General features: G+C 32.3%; 1 protein-coding gene across 1 annotated transcript in view; it reads left to right on the top strand.

Annotated features, from left to right (window-relative positions):
• LOC114327608 (uncharacterized) overlaps positions 1–20,954 on the top strand; it is a 99,834-nt gene extending 78,880 nt beyond the window's left edge. The window contains exons 8-11 of the mRNA XM_050650844.1: positions 2,518–2,764; positions 7,492–7,618; positions 13,147–13,395; positions 20,723–20,954. Of these exons, the coding sequence (XP_050506801.1) occupies positions 2,518–2,764; positions 7,492–7,618; positions 13,147–13,395; positions 20,723–20,870 (771 nt within the window). The 3' untranslated portion in view covers positions 20,871–20,954. The remainder of the gene's footprint in view (positions 1–2,517; positions 2,765–7,491; positions 7,619–13,146; positions 13,396–20,722) is intronic.
• Positions 20,955–22,928: the final 1,974 nt, after the last annotated feature.

The following is a 22,928-nucleotide window of genomic DNA, read 5'->3' as shown; positions in this document are numbered from 1 at the left end:
GACACTTTGATTTTTTGATTAAGAATATAATTACTTATAACCTACTAATGTTGTCGGAAAAATGGTTTTAAAGGTAAGGGTTGCACGAACCCAGTAAAGTTTAAAAGACAGTTTAATAATAAAAATTAAATTTTTTGTCCGACTTTGGATTTGACCCAATATTTTTGTCGGACACTTAGATTTTTTGATTTGGAATATAACTACTTATAACCTGATACTTGTGTCGGAAATTTTTTTCTATTTCGAAAAAAAAAACTACAGAACGATGTTTGTCGTTGTTCAAGGAGTAAGTACACAAATTATCAGATCACAATTTTTCTAAAATTTTCCCTATTGTCGGAAAATTTTTTAAGAAAATTTTGGGTTCCGATCTACGTCATACCCTTTTAAATGATTTACTTAGTGTGTGTACCAATTTTCAGCTAAATCAATTCAAAAGTAACCGAGAAACACTGTTTTAAAATTTTTTTTTGATAATACCTCCTCGTCGATAGCCTAAAAGAATTAGGTTTTCTGTTCGTTTGCCCCAACATTTTTGTCAGACAATTATATTTTTTGTTTAAGAATATAATTACTTGTAACCCACTACTTTTGTCGGAAAAATGTTTGTAAAGATAAGGGATGCACGCAGCCAGCATAATTTGAAATTATACTTTACTAATAAAAATAAATTTTTTGTCCGACTGTCGAGTTGCCCCAATATTTTTGTCCGAGACTTTGATTTTTTGATTAAGAATATAATTACTTATAACCTACTAATGTTGTCGGAAAAATGGTTTTAAAGGTAAGGGTTGCACGAACCCAGTAAGGTTTAAAAGACAGTTTATTAATAAAAATTAAATTTTTTGTCCGACTTTGGATTTGACCCAATATTTTTGTCGGACACTTAGATTTTTTGATTTGGAATATAACTACTTATAACCTGATACTTGTGTCGGAAATTTTTTTTTATTTCGAGAAAAAAAACTACAGAACGATGTTTGTCGTTTTTCAAGGAATATGTACACAAATTATCAGATCACAATTTTTCTAAAATTTTCCCTCTTGTCCGAAATTTTTTTGGGAAAATTTTGGGTACAGCTCTACGTCATACCCTTTTAAATGTTTTACTTAGTGTGTGTACCAATTTTCAGCTAAATCGATTCAAAAATAACCGAAAAAATCTGTTTTAAAATATTTTTGGATAATACCTCCTCGTCCATAGCCTAAAAGAATTAAGTTTCCTGTTCGTTTGCCCCAACATTTTTGTCAGACAATTACATTTTTTGTTTAAGAGTATAATTACTTGTATCCTACTACTTTTGTCGGAAAAATGGTTGTAAAGATAAGGGATGCACGAACCCAGAATAGTTTAAAAGTATAGTTTATTAATAAAAATTAAATTTTTTGTCCGACTTTGGATGTGCCCCACTATTTATGTCGGGCCCTTAGATTTTTTGATTTGAAATATAGCTACTTATAACCTGATACATGCGCTGAAAATTTTTTTTTATTTCGAGAAAAAAAACTACAGAACGATGTTTGTCGTTGTTCAAGGAGTATGTACACACATTATCAGATCACAATTTTTCTAAAATTTTCCCTCTTGTCGGAAAATTTTTTAAGAAAATTTTGGGTTCCGATCTGCGTCATACCCTTTTAAATGCTTTACTTAGTGTGTGTACCAATTTTCAGCTAAATCGATTCAAAAGTAACCGAGAAACACTGTTTTAAATTTTTTTTTTGATAATACCTCCTCGTCGATAGCCTAAAAGAATTAAGTTTTCTGTTCGTTTGCCCCAACATTTTTGTCAGACAATTACATTTTTTGTTTAAGAATATAATTACTTGTAACCTACTACTTTTGTCGGAAAAATGGTTGTAAAGATAAGGGATGCACGAACCCAGCATAATTTGAAAGTATACTTTACTAATAAAAATTAAATTTTTTGTCCGACTGTCGAGTTGCCCCAATATTTTTGTCCGACACTTTGATTTTTTGATTAAGAATATAATTACTTATAACCTACTAATGTTGTCGGAAAAATGGTTGTAAATAAAAAAATTTCAGGAAATTGACATCTTCGGCGCGTCCGACTGCGCATATGCCCCGTGAAAATTGTCCGACAAGGTTACCACATTATTGTAAAAAGGTTTTATGATAGATACCGTTAAAATTATCGATGTGGTAATAAATTTATTATTTTCATAAATTTGACATATTTAGCGTGTCCGACGCGTCATATGCCCCAATATTTTTGTCCGACAAAATTGTTTTCGTTGTTTATATGATAAAATCCATTGATTAAAATAGAATGACCAATGTGGTAATAAATTTTTTTCTTGCATAAAATTGACAACTTCGTCACCGCTTGACAGACAAACGCCCCACTACCATAATGCGCCAAGCTCAAAATTTGTCCGACTCCACCCAAATAACAAGTACAAAAAGTTTCAACGGTGTGGTCATAAATAATAATTGTATATGCGGGCCCAAGGCCTATTATCTTTAATTTGAAAACAAAAATATTTTTTTAGATTATTATACACTCAGATATTACTGTCGTAAGAGGAAATGATGAAGTTATAAGTATCGGTTCTAGCACTTCACATCTGGAATCAAATAAACATGAAAATTATGATTGGGCTGCACCGAAAATAAAAATGTTCAATCCTTTGAGACCCCAATCTCCGTCAAGTTGGGACGATTATGGCTCACATGTCGATGAAGTAGAGGTAAAGAATGAAGATGAACTAAATGCGGCCGAAACAGATTTGCTCCAAAGTAAGTCTTTATGTTTCAAATAATAATGCACTTTTTACCGAGAAGGATGTCATATTTGTTCCGTGGTTATGGTATACCATAAACTAGATCTGTTATTGCATCCTAACCTAACATAATATCTAATATATCACTTCACATAATTCTCTTAATTTTAAAGGTTTAGGGTCTCATCTTAGTTATATAAGTGAAGATAGAGGTCCTTGGTATTTTATACATTTGTTCCAAGATTTATGCTATAGAATAGACTATAGACCAAAACTGAAAAGTAATTGATGGATTCGACCGTTACTTGATGGAAGTTCATTTTATCTCACAATAAAACACTGAAAAACGTTTGTTTTCTATACTTCCACAAAATTTATTACAACTATGTTATTACTACAGCTGTTTCGGCAAAGTGCCTTTCTCAAGTGATATATTTTACAATGTGTTTGCCTTTTTAAGTCTTTAACTGAAGAGGTTGAGGAGTGGGGAGCTGTTTTTCTCGAGTTGGTCATTCAGAATTATATCTGTATTTTTCAATTTATTAATTTCCATTGATTCTAAAAGTGATAGCTTAAGGCCTTTATTTTGAATATGTAGAATTTGAAACTCTTCATTGAAAGAATGATTATGATCTAGAAGGTGAAGTGCGTATGTAGAAGTGTCTGTTTTTCTATTGTTGAAAGCCCTTTTGTGTTCTGCTATCCGTTTGTCAAAAGTTCTTCCAGTTTGACCGATGTAAGTTTTCGGACAGTCACCACAAGTTAGTTTGTACACACCACTCTGTAGTTGCTTTCTGTTTCGGCTTTTATTGTTTTTAATATGTTTGCTTAAGTTGTTAGTTCTGAAAGCTGGTGTTATTCCTTTGTTTTTTATGTATTTGGCTATTTTTGTTGTTATTTTGTCAGTATATGTGAGAGAGCAGAAGGTACTGGGTTCTTTCTGTGGTGGTGGATACACTAATTTCAAGGCTTTCTTATGGAGTTTTTGGTTTAAAATGTTGTTAACTGTTTGTTCGTTATAGCCATTGTTTACTGCTATTTGTCTAATGATATTTAGTTCTGTCTCGAAGTTATTTTTTGTCATGAGTTCTCCGTATATCATAAACCTACCCATACTGACACAACTATACACAATTCATCATCCCATCCTACACAACACAAATTAGCAGCCTACCATAGCATGATACATAGACTGACAGAAATTCCTATGACATGTGCAAACAAGTTAAATCAAAACATTGTGAAACGCATGATACTATAAATTAATAACAAGATAGTATCTTCCCGTAGCGCAAATACGTCCGAGTTCGCGCATCGCATGACGTAACTGGAGACCGGAATTTGAATTCTTGTTGTTAGCTTATAGTCCAGACTGTATCGTCGCCTCCGTTCGGTAACATATTCCGATTCGATTTTGTTGCACAAACTCACTTAAAAAGAGTTCCTTATAACAAATACACAGAGTGCCGGGAGGTGCTGCGGTCGGAAAATTGCTAAAACAATTTTTTTAAACAAACTAATTTTTTCACTTCGTTTAATTTTTTTTATTCTTTGGGTTATTATGAGCCAAAATGGTCTCTTGTAATTTTTCTCTAAAATTGACTGTTGTTGAGTTATACTCGATTTAAAATTTGAAAAACGCGACAATGGCCATTTTCAAGGCTTAATAACTCTGTTAAAAATTATTATTATGAAAGTCAAAAAGTGACTGAATCAAAGTTGAAAGCCCACCTTACAGGATTCTGAAGAAATTTTGTCATTATTTTATTACTGAGCTGTTATTTTTAATTGTTAACCAAGAGCGCTAAGTGAGGCTGCCCTCAATGTGAGTGCAAGTGAGATGCATCATTAGACTGCCGGAATGGTGCATCTCTTTCGCACTCACTATTGACGGCCGCCTATATGCAGTTAGCGCTCATTGTTAATAATTAAAAATAACAGCTTAGTAATAAAATAATGACAAAAATTTCTTCAGGATCTTTCTTGTAGGGTGGCCTTTAAACTTTGATTTGGTCACTTTCTAACTTTCATAGTAATAATTTTTAACTGAGTTATTAAGCCTTGAAAATGGCGATTTTCGCGTTTTTCAAATATTAAATCGCGTTTAACTCGACAAAAATAAATTTTAGAGAAAAATCATGAGACATTTTTTGCTTATGATGATCCAAAAAATTTTAAAAAATTGAACGAATCGAAAAAATTAATGTTTTGAATTTGTTTAAAAAATTGTTTAACCAATTTTCTGACTGCGGCACCTCCCGACATCCTGCGGATTTGTTATAAGGAACTCTTTTTTAGTAAGTTTGGGCAAAAAAATCGAATCGGAATAATTTACCTAACGGGGGCGACCATAAAGCCTGGACTATACAACCGCGAGCAATTCAAACTAATCGGAAATCATTCGGTCATTACGAACGATTACGAACTTGGGTCTCCAGTTACGTCACGACTCCCTTCTCTTCGCGATGCGCAATATATTATCTTGTTATTTATAGTATCATGGTGAAACATACGTCGATACAGTCCGTCCAATATACTTACCGTTGCACGTCATTATCAACGTCAGAGATCTAAGATGACATTGTTGCCTAATTACAAAAAATTCTTGAATTCATTTTAAATGAAATATATCACACAATTTTTGCGGAAGTGGATTATACTTATACAACAAGACAAATTAATATTCAATGTAAATAAATAAAAACTTTAGAAGTAGAAAACAAGAATTAAGTTATAATCTTACGTTAAAGTAAATAATAAAAACAGTAAATATAATAAAACAAATACTTATAGTAAAGAATAAAAACAAATATGAAGTGTCATCACCGCAACTGTCAAATACATGTTACCAATTTATGCCAAAATATCACCTTTGTTCGATCGCAGTTAGAGTGTAATTCGAACAAGTGTGCTTTATAAAAACGCTTTATATTCCAATTACACTAATTAAATGAAACAAACGAAGTAGAAGTTATTTTATTTTAAATGAAACAAGTTAGGGTATGTTTCTTTAAATGTACAATAATAGAAATCTTCCAATATTATTTCTACGCGTATACAATAAAACATGTCTAGTTGCTGTAATTCCCATGTATTCGGCTAAGTAATTCTAAAAAGGAACAGACCTACCGCCTAAATATTTCGTGTTGATATCATGTGACGTCACGGGCTATGACGCGGATGACGTGCAATGGTAAGTATATTGGACGGACTGTATGTAATTACTGTAAGTAATGTAAGTACTGTCAACGTAGATATTTAAGCAAACTGCTTTAGACTTTCCTAGCCTATTGCAAATTTTTGGCAAAAAATTCACATACTAATATCATATGACATGTGTAAAAATATAATGGAACAACTATATCTTATCTTATATGTTGAGCTGTTAAAAGATGCTTGCCAATCTTTTGACATGTTGTCTTCAAAATGTTTTTCATTTTAGAGCGTTTTCAGAACTTCTTGTTAAGTAACCGTTTTTGGATTTTCAGTTTTTTCTTGATTTTCAGTTCCTTTGACATAAATTCTCATTTTTGTTTTTCTCATTCTTTTCTTAAGTATTAGAGTGCTTTTCGTCCTTTCAGTACACATTGAATGTGTATTATTGTGTATTATTTGTGTTATTATTTGAATCGGTCATTTCGGAAACAACCGTGAGTCAATTTTTGACAATCAACATAAGTCACTTTTCTAAAAATCGTAATATGACTCAAGAGAAAAAAATTTACAAAAAAAATGTTTGATGCGTAATGTACAGGATTGTGAAATATTATTGTAAAAATCATTTTAAAGCATTTTTCCTACAGCGTTTTAAAAACAGTTTTTTATTGTGATTAACTCAAAACTATAATTTCTGACTCATGTTGTTTCTGAAATGACCGATTCATTTATATTTTATATATCCTAAATTACTTTATATTTTTGTAATCGTAATTTTGGTGTTATTTCCCGTAAAAACTTCTTTTGAGTTATTCATGAAGTTATTTATTATATGTAGTTGTACATCGTACCTATTGTAGGAGCTTAAATAAGAATATGTATTTATAAGGTAGGTTAAAACGTTAAAATTTCATTATTTATTAACGTAATAATAATGCTGACGTTTTAGAATGCCAGGTACAGGCTGTAGTGTGGCCAAATTTATTACCTATTATTTAAATTCTTACAATAAATTATACAAGTAATACGAATTTACATAATCCTGACTGACCTCTAAGGATGGTATGTATTCAATAGTTAATCCAGTACTAATGGAAATTCAGCGACAAATTTTCAGTGTACAATGGAGATTCAAGTCCTAGATTTCCGTATATTGTATTAACCGTTGGATAAATATCAAAAGTTTGCCATAATTAGGTAGTATAATCCACTAAACATCTTTATTTCTTAACTATCTTGACTATTTTCCATACATCAGACATAAAAATACCGATTAATCATATTACGATTCAAATTACAGTAATCTCGTGACGTAATCGCGCCCTTAATGTTCATTGGGTCCATGTAGACATAAAGTCCATGTAGACAACTGTAATAAATCGTGGGTCTGACAGGCTTCCTTTTTTATTTTAATAAAAGTAGCTACATTTCGTGAGTTTTCTTCTTTTTTGTTTTCCTTTTCTCCTAGGAATTTTTTGTTATATTTCGATATTGTTTCTTGTCGCAAATAATACTCATTTAAAAAGAAATTGTATTGGTACTTAGTGATATATCGTGTGCTATTTAAATGACCAACTAATATTTCAGGGCCTGATATACTTGGAAAAGAGGTAATATGGTCTTGTATAGGTCTAGTAAAAGAGAATCCTGTAATGCTAAATTCCAAGCAATTTAAGGGATTTTATTTGTCCATAATTTGTTTCCATTATGACATGTAAGTATACAAATTTTAGTTGAATAAACCTAAGATTTACAATGATCTAATTAACTAATTATTCTTTGAACTAAAATTACTAAAATCATTAAACAAAAATTTTTAAGGAAAAAATTAAGATTTTTTAATAACAATTCAGTAATAACCAGACATAAAATTTAATTAACCCACACATAATAAAAACGCTCTATAAGAAGTATTCACTTATGTCGGCATTCCCCAAGTGCTATGAGTTTTTTCAATAAATAACAATAAAAAAAATTGAATTTCTCTTATCCTACAAGGTACAGGTAAAACAATCTTTGTTTAATTAAATAGTCTTTATTGTCTCAAGGAAATATAAACATTTTTTTCTTTCTCCCCTTCCTTATACTTGCTTATACCCTTTCAGATGTGAAATATAAACACAGATAACATATTGTTCTGGAGCGAAATCAAAGCCGCTGAAACCGTTCAGTCCGCCGTCCGGTAAAAAAAATTATTAACAAAAAATTTAATTTATTTAAACAAAGATTGTTTAAACAAATATAGCTGCCAAATGAGAATATTTGTATTTTGAGCGTATTAGGGTAAACGTGTGATAAATTTTTCTAAAAGAATGTCTACAATATAGGAAAAATACGTTAGTAATACAATATAGGAAAAAATCGTTTTATTTTGTTATAATTTAATTAATTTATTTTAACAACACTAAAGCATCTTTGGCGTTTAGTAATGCGTTAGTTAGGTGGATCTATCAAGTTCCTTGGATCTAAAAAGACATGAAAATTTGTATGCAGAAAGAGGGCCGAAATGAAAAGGTAATGATTCGAAGATTACGATCCTATTGTTTATAACTTCGTCGCAAATGTCGGTCAACTTTGATTGGCTTATCTAATGAACCACTCCTCGCAATTTAACTTTTTCTCTTTTAAAAGAAGCGTCTTGTCGAATTCTTTTAAATATCGTTTATTAATCAATTAAATCTTAATTATTAATACTCTTAATTTAATTTAATCTAGTAGGTACCGAGATATTCTATTTGTTTATAAGCCAAAAAATTGTTTACAACTTTAAAACATCCCTGCGGCCGCTCAAATAGTTCAATTTAAAATATGTAAAGTACGTTAGATAGGTATAGTGTCTTTTTATACTAAAATAGTGATTCTGGTGTATCATAATTATTGTCGCCGGCTTCCGGAAATATAATGTATGAACTACAAAAAAGCTTTTATGTCACCAAGTAATTTATTTATTGCTAAAATTCCTTACCTAAAATTTTAATTGAAAATAAAATATTTTGTTGGGAAAACGCGGATTTTCCAAGGAAAATTTTCGTCGAAGGAATTCGGAAAAAAAATATCTCTGTGCAGAATTAAATTACGGTTTTTTTTTCGGGTGTTTTTGGTTTAAAGTCAAAATCTTCTTAGTTACAGAGCAGTAATTGAAAAAAAAAACAAGTTTTCGGAGCCCTAATTTGTTAATAAACAAAATAGCACACTTCCTGGGAACTTTACATACCGATATTACTAAAATCCAATCTTAAAATTCGATCCCAGCAATAAAATAACTGAATTAGCAATAAATTTCCGTTCGCTGAATTCAGATTCATTTTGACAGATTCAGAGTAGGAAACATACAACACAAAAATTCCTACCTCACACTATTAACCACTGAAATAAACTTGTTCTTTCATTAAAATAAGAAGAATTATTGGAAATGGTGGGAGTGTATACTAAACTAATATTCAAAATATAAATTTAACTTATTATAATTTAACATATTATAGTAAATAATTGTATTATTCCCACTGTTTATATTATTAGCTATTAGTATTATTATTGTTTCGTTGTTTGTTTACTCTTAATATTGGCTATGAACACATTTGTTTGTTGTATAGTAATTTCCACGTCTAGTCTGTCAAAATGTAACTTACTTCGCAAAAAACTAATTACTAAAATTACTATAAATTACTTATAGACAGTTGTGTCTGAGATTAGCGAACTAACTTATAAACAACCTCTCCCAAAAGTAGTTTATAGTTTATTGACAATATTCAACTATAGAAATTTTTTTTATGTCATACCGGTTTAATATTGCGTATTTATTACTTATATTACTTATATTTATTACTTATATTATATTATGCCCGCGCGGGCATAATGGTAGGGGAGCAAAGTAAGCTAAATTTGCAGTCACTCGAGCGTTATGGGGACCTATTGGGTTGTGATTATTAGGTCCTAAAACCAAAAAAGTTAAGTAAAATTTTCCATTTTAGTGGGGACTTTCCATCTTTTAATTTAATTTTCCATTTCCAACAATCGTTTTTTCCGATTATAGCGCCATCTATCCACACAATTCGAAAAAATGTTTCGAATAAAAGTTTCGAATAAAAGTTGCTTATTTTTACGTAAAGAATCCAAATCAGCAATAAAAATTTGGGGGTCCCATTTAAGATTTTAAAGTAACCCACTACCCCACCTCTGTGGGGGTCGTGTTTGGTACCGTTCGATAGATTTTTCAAAAACATTTTGAAAGTGTATTTTGCAGTTTTTCGATTTGATGTTTATTTTGCGAAATATCGCGTGGTTTGTATTTAAAATTTTAAATTTACCCCCCACCCCTCTCCGTGGGGGTCATGTTTATTACCACTTGATAGATTTTTGAAAAATATTGAAGACATATTTTTTAGTTTTTCGATCTGACGTTCATTTCGAGAAATATTCGCTTTTTTTGTGAAACTTTTTGACTCACCTATTTCCTTACGCCTTGCTCAAATCGTCAGATGTCTGAAATGTATACTCTTTTGCATCTACTTAACTTACCTTATCTTAATCTGATAATTTAGAGTATTTTTAAGGATAGATTTATCGACATCATGGACTTAGCTCTTGCACAAGAAACTGATCCAGAACTGCAAACTTTTTTAAGTGAGAAAACATCACTGCAAATGAAGAAAATACGCTTTTCCGAACAAAACTTGAGTTTGTACTGTGACATATCAACATCTACAGCCAGACCATTTGTACCGAAACCACTTCGAATGGCAATTTTTCACACGTTGGCCAGAAGCTTTCCCGATGCCTAATCAAGAAGCAGACACAGTAGCCAGAACATTTTTTTCTGGTTGGATAGCTCGTTTCGGCACTCCCAAGCGCATCACAATAGATCAAGGCCAACAATTCGAATCGCATCTCTTCAAATCAATCTGCACATTAACTGGAACTACCCATTCAAGGACAGCCGCCCATCATCCGCAAGCAAATGGTATGGTAGAAAGGTTTCATCGACAGTTAAAAGCAGCAATTCGATGTCATGAAAACATCCGATGGACCGAAAGCCTACCTTCAGTGTTACTGGGCATACGAGCAGCGTGGAGAGAAGATTTAGGTACTTCAGCAGCCGAACTCGTGTACGGAGAACCATTGTGTTTGCCAGGTGAACTATTGTTTTCGTCGCGAAGAAACACCGACGACAGTGCTCACATATACTTAAAAACGCTTCGAAACCATTTCGAAAACCTCCGTCCTACGCAACCGTCGCATCATGGATCCAAAAGCACCTTTATTTTCAAAGACATGAAAACCACCTCTCACGTTTTCATCCGCCGTGATACAGTCAAATGCAGCTTAGAAAACCCATATCACGGTCCTTTTCCAGTTATTAAGCGAGGTGTCAAGACTTTTGTCGTCCGTGTAAATGGAAAAGAAACAACAATTTCCATAGACAGATTGAAGCCGGCGTACGAGCTTCACGAAAGTATACATCACGAGCCAGAAAGAATGACAGTGTCCAGCAAAACGAACACAGACAATGAAAACAACAGACTGAAGAGAAAAGCAAGATTTATCGGAAGTTATCAAGAAAGTGTCGGGCATTAGTGAATTCAGTGATTTTTTTTCTCCTCGTATAAACACTGCAATGTATTTTCTGTTATTTTCAATTTTCATTATATGATATGTATTACCTAGCGACTTATATTTCTCGAAGGGGGTGTATAGCGATACGCTTTAATTACTATTTTTGCTAATTTTAATTTTTATTTTTAATAACTTCTTCAAAATGAAATAATGCGTTCCATTTAAAATTCACATGCGTAGAATGGCCTGTTAGTTTTAAGAAACGAAATATATCAGTTCTCAGCTTTTAAAAAACCAGATGTTATACGCCCTTGTATGGGAAATTACCTTATCAGACCCTAGGCCCATAAATCAGTTTAAAAACCACAAACTAATGTTTTTAGTTCAGCGGAGTCGTTTTCACCAGTCTCGGTCGATTTCGCATCCCGGCAAGTGGTCTGAAACTCTTACGAGATCTATAAGCAAAACACCCTTTTTTACCAAAATAAATAAGTATATTATTGACAGTTGTTTGCGTTTTAATTAATATTTATTTTATATAATTAATTCCGTCAACACACACCAAACGGAACATTATAGATTTTTTTCGGGCCCCCCTTAACGAACTTCCCTGTGTTAAGAGCCAATATATGGTAGAGGTACATCTGCAGGGTACCAGGTTTCTCTCCATATGATAATCTGACGCGCGCGAGTAACTGCAAAAATCCCCGCTTGGGCTCCCCTACCCTAATGTTATACTGTATGTCCGCGCGGGTATATGTTTCCAAAGTATGCCAGCAGTACGGTTTCATTTACGCATTCAGTATTATTTTCTGCCATCCATTGTTGAAATTTAGCGTATTCCTTGTCGTACGTTTCTTTGGATTTTTTCCGTAGCAGATTCTCAGTCGCTTTTTGGCTTTTTTAACTATTTCTTCAGAAATATCGAATTTCTCTTGCATTCTGACTTTTTTTTTGGCGTCACATAGAAAAACTTTGTTTACGTTAATAACAAATTGCTAACCAACATCACTTTCCTAGCAACGGCACTAAATCCCTACTGCCATACAATATTACTTCTAATTATAACAAAATAAAAGTAAAACTTAAATTGATGCAATGAACCGGTATGACATAAAGTTTTGTCTGTACTACGTGCATTATTAGTACTCCAGGCTGTGAGTGAAAAATAGGTCGATTTCAGGATATAATTCAGGAATTTTTTAAACCTATCAGGTGTTGTAAAGGACGATGCCAGGAATAACTTCTACTAAAATGTGACCAAAAATATTGTGAGCTTTTTTTGTTATTGCGATTTTCATTTGTTAAATTTGCAATTTTTAAAGATTTTTAATTTTGCAGCTTAGGATATTGATTCTAGGCAAAAACTTTTTAATAGAAAGTTGTAGTAAATTAAAAAACCTACAATTTGAGCTATGGTAAGTTTAATTTCGTTTATTGGTTATTGCAACACAGTTATTCCTGGCATCGTCCTTTACAACACCTGGTTTCAAAAATTCCTGAATTATATCACGTTTTTTCACCCACAGCCTGGGGTATAGATGTTTATACCCTCGGGCGACATATAAACTCTAGGGCCATATGCCCTCGAATTTATAAGCTTGTCGCCTTTAGGGTATAAACATTTATTTAATGCCGTTGATACATAAATAACTATTACACCATTTTTAAAAACTCGATACTTTTAAGCCTTGCTGTGCATCCTAATATAACGAGGGAGATTAATAAAATTCAAGATAGATATATAGAATTTTTGGAACTCAATGCACGAGTTATATTGTGCACCAAGGGCAAATCGATGGATATTTACGAAAGAGCCAAGGTGTTGCGCAAATCACGATTTTCAAATGTTGATATTCCATTGATAGTAGATGATGGTGGCGTTTTGATGAGATCCGTTTTTAAAGTCTGTCCAAACAACTGCAAGTGTGGTATAAAGTAAGTTCGCTTTCGATTTGATTTTATTATTGCATTTTTTACGTTAACTTTAATATTTATTTGATCAATATTTTTACTTTTCGACCACTTTTGTGTATGTGGGGGGGGGGGGTCTGTGGATTTTTACCAAATTTTAGTATATTATTGTACCTTCAAAAAGTAGCCTGTACCTATTTTTTTAGCCCTCTAGGTAAAGGGTCACCAATTGGCGGACCGCGATCCGCATCCGGACCGTGGGCTAGTTTTGTGCGGACCGCCATTAAATTCGGAATACAGTGTTTGGCAACTTTGAAAATGTTTGGCCATGAAATTGTTTCTTATGTTTGGCTCAACTTTTGTGTGCGAAGCCGCTTTATCAAGAATGGACTTTATTAAAAATCGGTACAGATCTCAGATAACAGATGAATATCTCAACTCCCTATTGAGAATCAGTTCTTGCACTTAATTCACTCCAACCTTCAGACAGGTTGTACATAATGAAAAATGTCATTTTTCTCACTGAAAATTTAATTTTGTAAAGAGTTTTCAGACTTGGAAAATAATTATTTTCGCATTTTTCAAATTTTAAATCGCTTAAAATTCGAAATCTATCTAGTTTTGAAAATGACAGAACATCTTTTTTGTTTAAGATGAACCAAAAATGCTAAAAACATATTTTCTGTGGCAAAAAAGGTAATGTTTTGAATTTGTTAAAAAGAATTGTTAAATAATTTCTCCCTAAAAATTTGCCCGGCTCCCTGCTGATTTGTTTATAGGGGATATGTTTTAACAAGAATGCGCAAAGAAACCGAATCAGAACAACCAGTCACAGGTAGCATTAAATCCGAACCCCGGAAGTGTCATAGGTTTTCGAAACGGGCCCTCAGGGAAACTAATTGGTGACCTCTGCTCTAGGTGACCGTGGGCCTGAGATATGCTCATCTGAAGCGTCAAAAATAGCCCTTTTTACGCTATATTTGAAGAGCTATATCTTTGAGTCCAGTATACCAATTTTTTTACACAAGGTCTCATTTTCTTGTCAACTTTTTGACGAAGTAATTTGCAAAACCGTAAAAAATACGTTGTATTTTATTTGTTGAGAAAAACGAAAAGAATACTTACAAAATTCTATGATTTTCAACTAATTGTCAAAATTTAACCAAACCGAGGAACAAAATATAGAAACCAGCAAATGAAAGGGTTTTTAAATATATATTAAAAATATTTGTAAATTAAAATCCTAATATAGTCGAAGATACAGGTGTTTAAAAATAGCCAGTGTTTCGAAAATCGCACTTTTTGTCATTTGTAAACTGATAGCGCTGATAGCATTTTTTCCTCACAATATTAAATTGCCTAAAAATTTAGATGAAGGTAGTTCTAAATGTATACAACAATCTCTACTTATTGGATATCTTGGCCCGAGCCATTAACTATTTTTTTGATCGTCTAAAAATTGAGTTTTTTGCTTCATAAGTAAGTACAACCACCTAAAGTTACAAGCCGTGAAGTAAAAAAGGCAACGTACGTCGCAACATATGATTAAGGTGAAGGCTCCTATGAAGGAGAACATAACAGAAAATTTTAAATAAAATTCATGGATCTCTAATTTAAATTTAAAAAGGAAAGTATGAAATAAATAAGTTAAACTTGTTAGTAATAATATTTATTTTCAAAATCCACAAGGAAAGAAAAGTTTTCCTGTAGTTGGCTGTATACCATCAATCACAAAAATTGGAATAAATCCTTTGTAAAAGGTATAAAATTTATTAAAATCCCTAAAGGGCTACATCAGAACAAAACGTTTTCGATTTTATTACAAAATCATCATCAGTGTAAGACAGTCTGGATGCTAGCTGAGCCACCAAAGAAATATAGGGGTAATAACCCTTCAAATATAAAATGTATGCTTTACAGATGCATATTTACTTAAAATGCCATAAATGTCATCGAAATGTAAACTCAATTTTTTTGCATCCCACGTGTTGGGAATTTAAATACCTTACCTTAGGGCATTATTCCTGTTGCCTTTTGCCCATCACAAGGCATTTTAAGTAAATATGCATCTGTAAAGCATACATTTTATATTTGAAGGGTTATTACCCCTATATTTCTTTGGTGGCTCAGCTAGCATCCAGACTGTCTTACACTGATGATGATTTTGTAATAAAATCGAAAACGTGTTGTTCTGATGTAGCCCTTTAGGGATTTTAATAAATTTTATACCTTTTACAAAGGATTTATTCCAATTTATTTTCAATACAAACATTGAACTGAAATATTGTAAACTGATTACTGAACGAATACAAATAATTAATAGTAAAAGTAATAATGCTTTTTTATTGTATTCATTATAATTAATAAATAAGTTCCTACGACTGTACAACTGCTTACGCAAAAGGCCATTGAGAAAAAGAAGTTTATGTGAAATTTAAAGGTTACCTCTGTTTGTATTGGCTGTGAGTTTAGCCGGTAGCGCTCTGTCGCGGTTTGAAACTTGTACTTTTCTTATAAAATTGTCACTAACAGCGCTGGCGAAAACTGTTTAATCCCCTCTACTCATTGGCTCACAGCGAATACATTTTCTGACGTTCTAAACGTCACTAGACATAAAAATAAAGGACTGTAATAGCTCAATGTTCTTATGTATCTAGTAGAGTGGCGGGTCCAGGACTGTAATAGCTCAATGTTCCTATGTATCTAGTAGAGTTGCGGTTACTGTATACATATTTAATAACGTGACCAGACATCTCGTAACGCGACAATTCGTAACCGGACAAGTGGTAACGGACAACTCGTAACGGCGACAGTTCGTAACAGCGACAGTTCGTAACTACAAATTCGTAACGGACAATTCGTAACGTCAAAATAGAATTTTTCTGTTTATTTTTGTTATCGTGGAAACTAACTTTTATTACAGTTATAATTGAAATTATGTTTATCAATTTAACGAATCAGTACCGGGATAAACATGTTTAACACATTTTATATTTCGTATTTCAGAATATATTAAAAGTTTTTAAACACAAACAAATATTTAGATACAAATAAACTTTTAACAATATTTTTAAAAGTTTATCCCTCTTATTGTTCCTTAATTTTGCATATCGCACTCCTAGATGTAAACTGCGTTAACTCAAAATTTGACCATTTCGACTTAACAAAATTTTCAAATTCTTGACCTGAAGATCTATACGTAAATAAAACCCACGTAACAGTACCTTGAATAGTTTCCGAGAGATGACGCTACACGTCACTTTAGTTGAAAGATTTTAAACCGGGCGGTTCGAGTATTACTACGCCATTTTCAGTTATCCTCCAGTCACCGTAAGTGGATGTCGATAGTAAACTCGCTGAATTTGAGTTACAGCACTTTACGTGAAAAATATGTGGTAAGTAACATTTTCTATTTCAAGTTAATGTAGTTTACATGAACATTTCTTTGGCGATTTAAATAGTGATTTGATATTATTTTAAGTTGTACTGATTTTGGTGGAAATATATGATAAATTTTTTTGAGATATTTCAAATTACTTTACTTATCGTGAAAAAATTATTGCTTTCAGAGTTACAGTAGTTTAGATGAATAAAATTTTTCCTTCATTTATTCAGTTAGTCTTTTGAAGTTTGTCAATTTTCGCAATCCAAAGAAATTAATTGTGACATTTTGAACTATAGCTTTGACCCTACGTAAGATGCATAAATAACTTTGTGACAAAATAATGTTTTTTGAGTTGCACTACTTTACATGAATATTTTGGTAATATCAATCAACTTTTCTGTTTTTTTAGGAAAATGACAGGCCGTGGAAGCAAAATATTAGAAATTTTGAAAAAAGAAGCAGAACAACAGCGTGCAGCTGTTCTGCATATACCAGTAAGCAGCCAAGTCAACAATGAAGAGAATATAAATCCAATGTTAACTGATGCTGACCCTCCGGTCATAACTTAATCTGTATTTTCTGTTCCTGGTATGTATAGAATTGATTTACCTACTCAGTGTATTTCAACTGACGTATAGGATGTGACAAACTCTTCAAAAAAAGCTAACGATGTGTCTCCGATTATTAGCGAGTCTTCCCCTGTTCCTCTTTTGGATACAATGGTACTGCCTATTCACAATCCAACTAGCAATATTCATGTGACAAACGCTGTAAAAAAAATTCCAAAGCATTACTATGTCTCACCGATCCATAGTAACGAAAGTGATGTAGACGACTCAGACGCTGATCCGAACTAGAATTATCGTGAAGCTGATTTACCTCAATTACAAACAACGCGATCTCGTAGCTGTTCCTCTTCATCGAGTTTGACTACTTCTTCCAGCTTTAGTAGTAGCTCTTCTTCTGATAGTGATGATAATACTACTAGTCACATACTACAAGATGCAACCAATATCTGCGATGGTCCGACGTTAAGAGCAATTCAAGATTTGGCACATGACCAGGAAGAGAAGAAAGGGAAGAAGAGGTTAAGAAAACCAGAAGGGTGGAAAATTAATTACACAAAGAGCCTTAGAAATTCGGGAAAAGCTTACCAATCTAGATCTAAATCTAAGAAACAAGTTCCTGCACGACAAATTCGCCCGCCTTGTGGAGAAAAATGCAGATGGAATTGCAGTACCAAACTCGAAATCACAGATCGCCAAAAATTGTTTGATGCATTTTGGAGACTTGGGGACCTTCAGCGACAGAGAGAGTTTATAGTGAGACATTCACAAGAAATAAAGCCCAAGTATAGGTACGTAAGTACGATTAAATACCGGGCTCTAAACTCAGCATTTTATTTTGTAGTGAACAACTCGCGAATTCGTGTCTGTAAAACCTTTTTTAAGGCCACACTTGACTTAAGTGATCAAGCAATTAAAACAGCACTTACCAAAAAGACAGAATGTGGGTTTATAGAAGGAGAACAAAGAGGAAAGCACGGAAATCAACCCACCATAGACCCTGTAATTACTGAAAGTGTTGTTCAATTTATCAACACTATTCCAAGGATTGAATCGCATTATCTCCGTGCTCAAACTTCACGGGAATACATTCAGTGCGACAGATCTTTATCAGATATTTACCGCGATTATAAAGAACTTCGCCAAGCAAGTAACATGCCATTCGCTACAAGCTCGACATTTCAGCGCATATTTAATTTTCAATTCAACATTGGCTTCTATCGACCGAAAAAAGATTTGTGCGACTTATGCGAAAACTACAAAAATGCAGATGAAGAAAGTAAACTCAAAATTTCGGAAGCCTATGAAAATCATTTAACAGAAAAGGAACTGGCTCGAATTGAAAAAGAGAATGACAAAAAGCGGACTGATGCTATTGTGGTGGTTTATGATCTCCAAGCAGTATGCAAATTCCTAAAGGGCAAGTATCCCTATTCTTTTACAAGTCTAGAATTAATTGTTTCAATTTCACTATAAGTGATTTACAGGCAAAGAATGTGGACTGTTATTTTTGGGATGAAACGGAAGGGAAACGTGGAGCGGTTGAAATCGGTAGTTGTGTATTGGCTTTTATTCAATCACAGTTAGATCAGCATTCCGATGAAGATATAGATCTGATATTTTACTCAGATAACTGCTGTGGGCAGCAAAAGAACAAGTATTTATTGACTGCTTATGCCTACGCTGTGTCCAATATGAGAGTAAAATCTATAACGCACAAATTTTTAATACGGGGTCATTCGCAAAATGAAGGGGACAACGTTCACAGTGTGATCGAAAAGCAAGTAAAAAGGCATCTTAAGTCAGGTCCTATTTACATCCCACAGCAGTGTACGACTTTGATTAGGGCTGCCAAAAAAACTGGCCCTGCATACAAAGTACATGAATTGACACATGACCAGTTTTATGATTTGAAATCGCTGCAGGAAAGTTGGGGAAATAATTTCAATTTGGATGAAGAAAACAATCAAGTTAGGTGGCATGACATTAAAGTTCTTAAAATGGAACAGGAAAGTCCTAACACTTTCTATTATAAAACATCATTTGCGGAAACAAACTTTAAAAAATGTTTTGTACACAAAAAAAATCCACTAGACAAATGGCGGAAACTAATGTTGACTTTTCCAGTGGACTGATAAAGGCATATACTGTAAAAAATACTTCGTCAGATGCAAAAAAGAAGGATATCAAAGAACTTGTGGAAATCTTATACCCAGATCTTACTACGAGTGTTATTATAAAAATATCTTGTAAAACAAAAAAAAATCCATTATAAAAGTAAAATAAATAATAACTATAAAATAATTTTACAGTATGTAGTAGTTAAGATTATTAATAGGCTAATGTATTTGTGTTAACTTTTGTAATAAGACAAAATTATAACTTTTGATTTAAACTAACCACCTATGTTTTCATTCCATCACTAGGGCATAAATAAGTATCAGTGTACTTCAGATTATTCGGTAAGTATAATTACAAGAAAGACCAACTCAAAATACTAAGAAATTTGAAGATTTTGTTAGAGTAAAAAGTAATGTTACTCTTTTTGTTCAAGTAAAGTAAACTAACTGGAGATACTGTGCAAAAATAGTGCGTACTTCTAGTATAAAACTGGAGTAACTAAAAATCTCCATATTATTTAAATTTGAACACATTAATTAAAAAATGAGTACCTTAAGTACGGACTAAAAACCATTATCTTTATAATACTATCAATTTTTTTTTATATCTGCCTTACATTAGCTAAAATCAGTTTTTGTCAATTTCTGAAAAATAAGGTATTTTGAGTTACAGTAGTTTACATCTAGGTGTGCGATATACCTAGACAAAGGAATAATGAAGTATTTCGTGAAATATTTAAGCCGACAACCGTCTTTAGACATTTCCAACTTTCTAAGTAAACATTTTGTAAACGAAAGATTATAATTACCTTATTAAATGTCTTAAAAATATGAAATGCCTTAAAAATGTTTATCCTGATACTGATTCGTTAAATTGATTTTATAATTTCAATTGAATGACTTTATAATTTCATTTATAACTGTATTAACAGTTAGTTTCCACGTTAATAAAAATAAACAGAATAATTCAATTTGGACGTTACGAATTGTCCGTAACGAATTTGTATAGTTACGAACTATCGCCGTTACGAACTGTCGCTGTTACGAATTGTCCGGTTACGAACTGTAGCGTTACGAGATGTCATGGAACCATTTAATAAACATAGTTCGAAGGAAATTCAATAAAAAAAATATTTTAGAAAATATACTCAAAAATGCATGTTTGTCGTATAGCTGTATCCAGCTTTATGAAGGTTGAGAAAAATCTTGACAGTAATAGGTTTCTGAAGGTTGAGAAAAATATTGACAGTAATAATTTATATTTATTTTTTTTATTCCAGGAACATTTTACTTTTTGAAGATAACGGAGTAGTGTTTTCCAAGTTCCATCTCTTAACCGGGTACGAAATGGACGTAGACTTTCTGATTAAATCAATAAAAATTAAACAGTCAATAAAAAACGGAACTTTCGATATGATGTATTTATGAAGTATTGACTATTCCAAACTTGTTCCTTTATTATATAAAAAGTGATATTTTATTTTTAGCAGAGCTAAAACGATTATAAATCAAGTTTTGTTTGTATGCTTTGTATTTTTGAGGTACAATTGAGGTACATTTTATTTAACTGCCTTATTAAATCCAGCAAAGGAATAAAACTTACAAATTAATCATAAGCTTTATATACACAGCTGAACAAAAAATCAGAACTTTTGAGTTGAGATAAGGTGAAAATCAAAATTTGTATAATCATGCTTTGTAATTTGTAGCGGTAAAGGCGACCTGATTCATATCACCTTACATTAAAACTCGATCTGTACTTACATTTTTGGGGCGCATTAATAAATATTTCTTCACCAAACGCACATAATTAATTGCATCGCTATCAGCAACTGTAATACGTCGAGCCATCACAGTCTTAGATGGTCGGATAGTAATAAGCAATACGCTTCTTTCTTCCTTGATGTATACAGTGATGAGCGCTCTAATAACAGGCAAAATAGCACAAAAGATGGAAAACGTGTATTAAGTTGTGAGATAAAAAGAAATGAAACTATTCGAGTTGGGAAATTTAGCGACATATTAACCAATAAATTTACATTATATTGATTGTTTCCCACCTTTACACGTATCATTGGAGTATGTCAACTTAAACTGTCACTGTGACAGTGGTAGTTTCCAAATTCGTGCGATACGTCTAAAGGTGGAAAACAATCAATATAATGGAAAACAATATAACACATCTTAATGCGTTTTCCATCTTTTGTGCTATTTTGCCGGTTATTAGCTCGTTCATCACTGTATATATTACAGTCGGAAAAATGAAAGAATACCCATGAACGAACATATAAAACACGCTGTATTTTCCTGTCACCGTGTCACAAAGAAAATTTTCCAGTGCAAGTACATGTAACCATAATTATTACATGTACCGGGTGTCCCAATAAGAATGGCTCTCGGCCATATCTCAGGAACCGTTTATAGTACAGCTTTGGGAAAAAAATTTTTATAACAAAAGTTACCTCGAGAAAAGCCTGGAAATTATTTTCATATTTGTAAGTCCACTGCTAGAGGGCGTAATTGAATGTCAATAATTTAAAAATCAAAATTTTACAAAATTTACATAATGAAAGGGCACTGAAAATCCAATCATCGTATTCTTCGCAAAATTCTGCGAATATTTGATTTCACAAGTATAACTCTACCTTTGCAAATAAGAGGTGGGGGTGAGTGGGAACCTTGTTATGAAAAATAGCTGTAAGTCCGGTTCTGCTTAATCGATTTTTGCAAACTTGGTCTCGTTGAAAACAGATCTTTTTCGTTAATGTAAGAGTTATAATTACGAAACAGCCTAATAAGTAATATGCCAGCTAGGGGGCGCTATTTTATGTTTTTCAGAAATCTAGTTTTCTTTGAAAAATATTAAATACAAGTATGCACTTTTAACACTGTATTACAAAATTAGACCAAATTATCAACAGAATATCGAAAACCGCATGCCGATACCTTTTTTCTATCTCGAAATATCTTAAGAAACGTGTTAATTTTTAAAGATAACTGATGATGTCTCCTGTAAGCGAAGTTACGGAAATCAAAGTGGAAACAAGTAGTGTGCTGTGGAAAAAATTAAAGCGTGAGACTTGCGGAATGCCGACAGAAGTGAATACTTATTATAGATTCGATTATATTCGTTTGATTCAATTAGATTCCATTCGATTAGATTTAATTTTATTTAATATATATTACATCTATAATTTAATATAAATATATAATATATACCTAATTTAATACATAATATTATATACTAGTGATTTTACCCGTTAAAATTAGGATTAATAAGATATAAAGATACATAAAGCTTTAAGTTATTATTTTTCTTAATAATGTAACCGATATTTTTAATTTAAAAATTTAATTACTGATGAAGTATAGTAAATACTTCGTGTAAATTTTAATCGTAAATAATGCATGGAAGAGTTCATTTATTTTTAGATACTCTCATTAAAGGGGAGGCCGTTATACAAAAGTGACTTTTTTAAATTTGTT

Source organism: Diabrotica virgifera, chromosome 1 (genome assembly GCF_917563875.1).
Source record: "Diabrotica virgifera virgifera chromosome 1, PGI_DIABVI_V3a".
In the NCBI taxonomy this organism is placed as follows: Eukaryota; Metazoa; Arthropoda; class Insecta; order Coleoptera; family Chrysomelidae; genus Diabrotica; species Diabrotica virgifera.
Note: the sequence above shows the minus strand (reverse complement) of the source record. Positions and strands in the feature narration are given on the sequence as shown.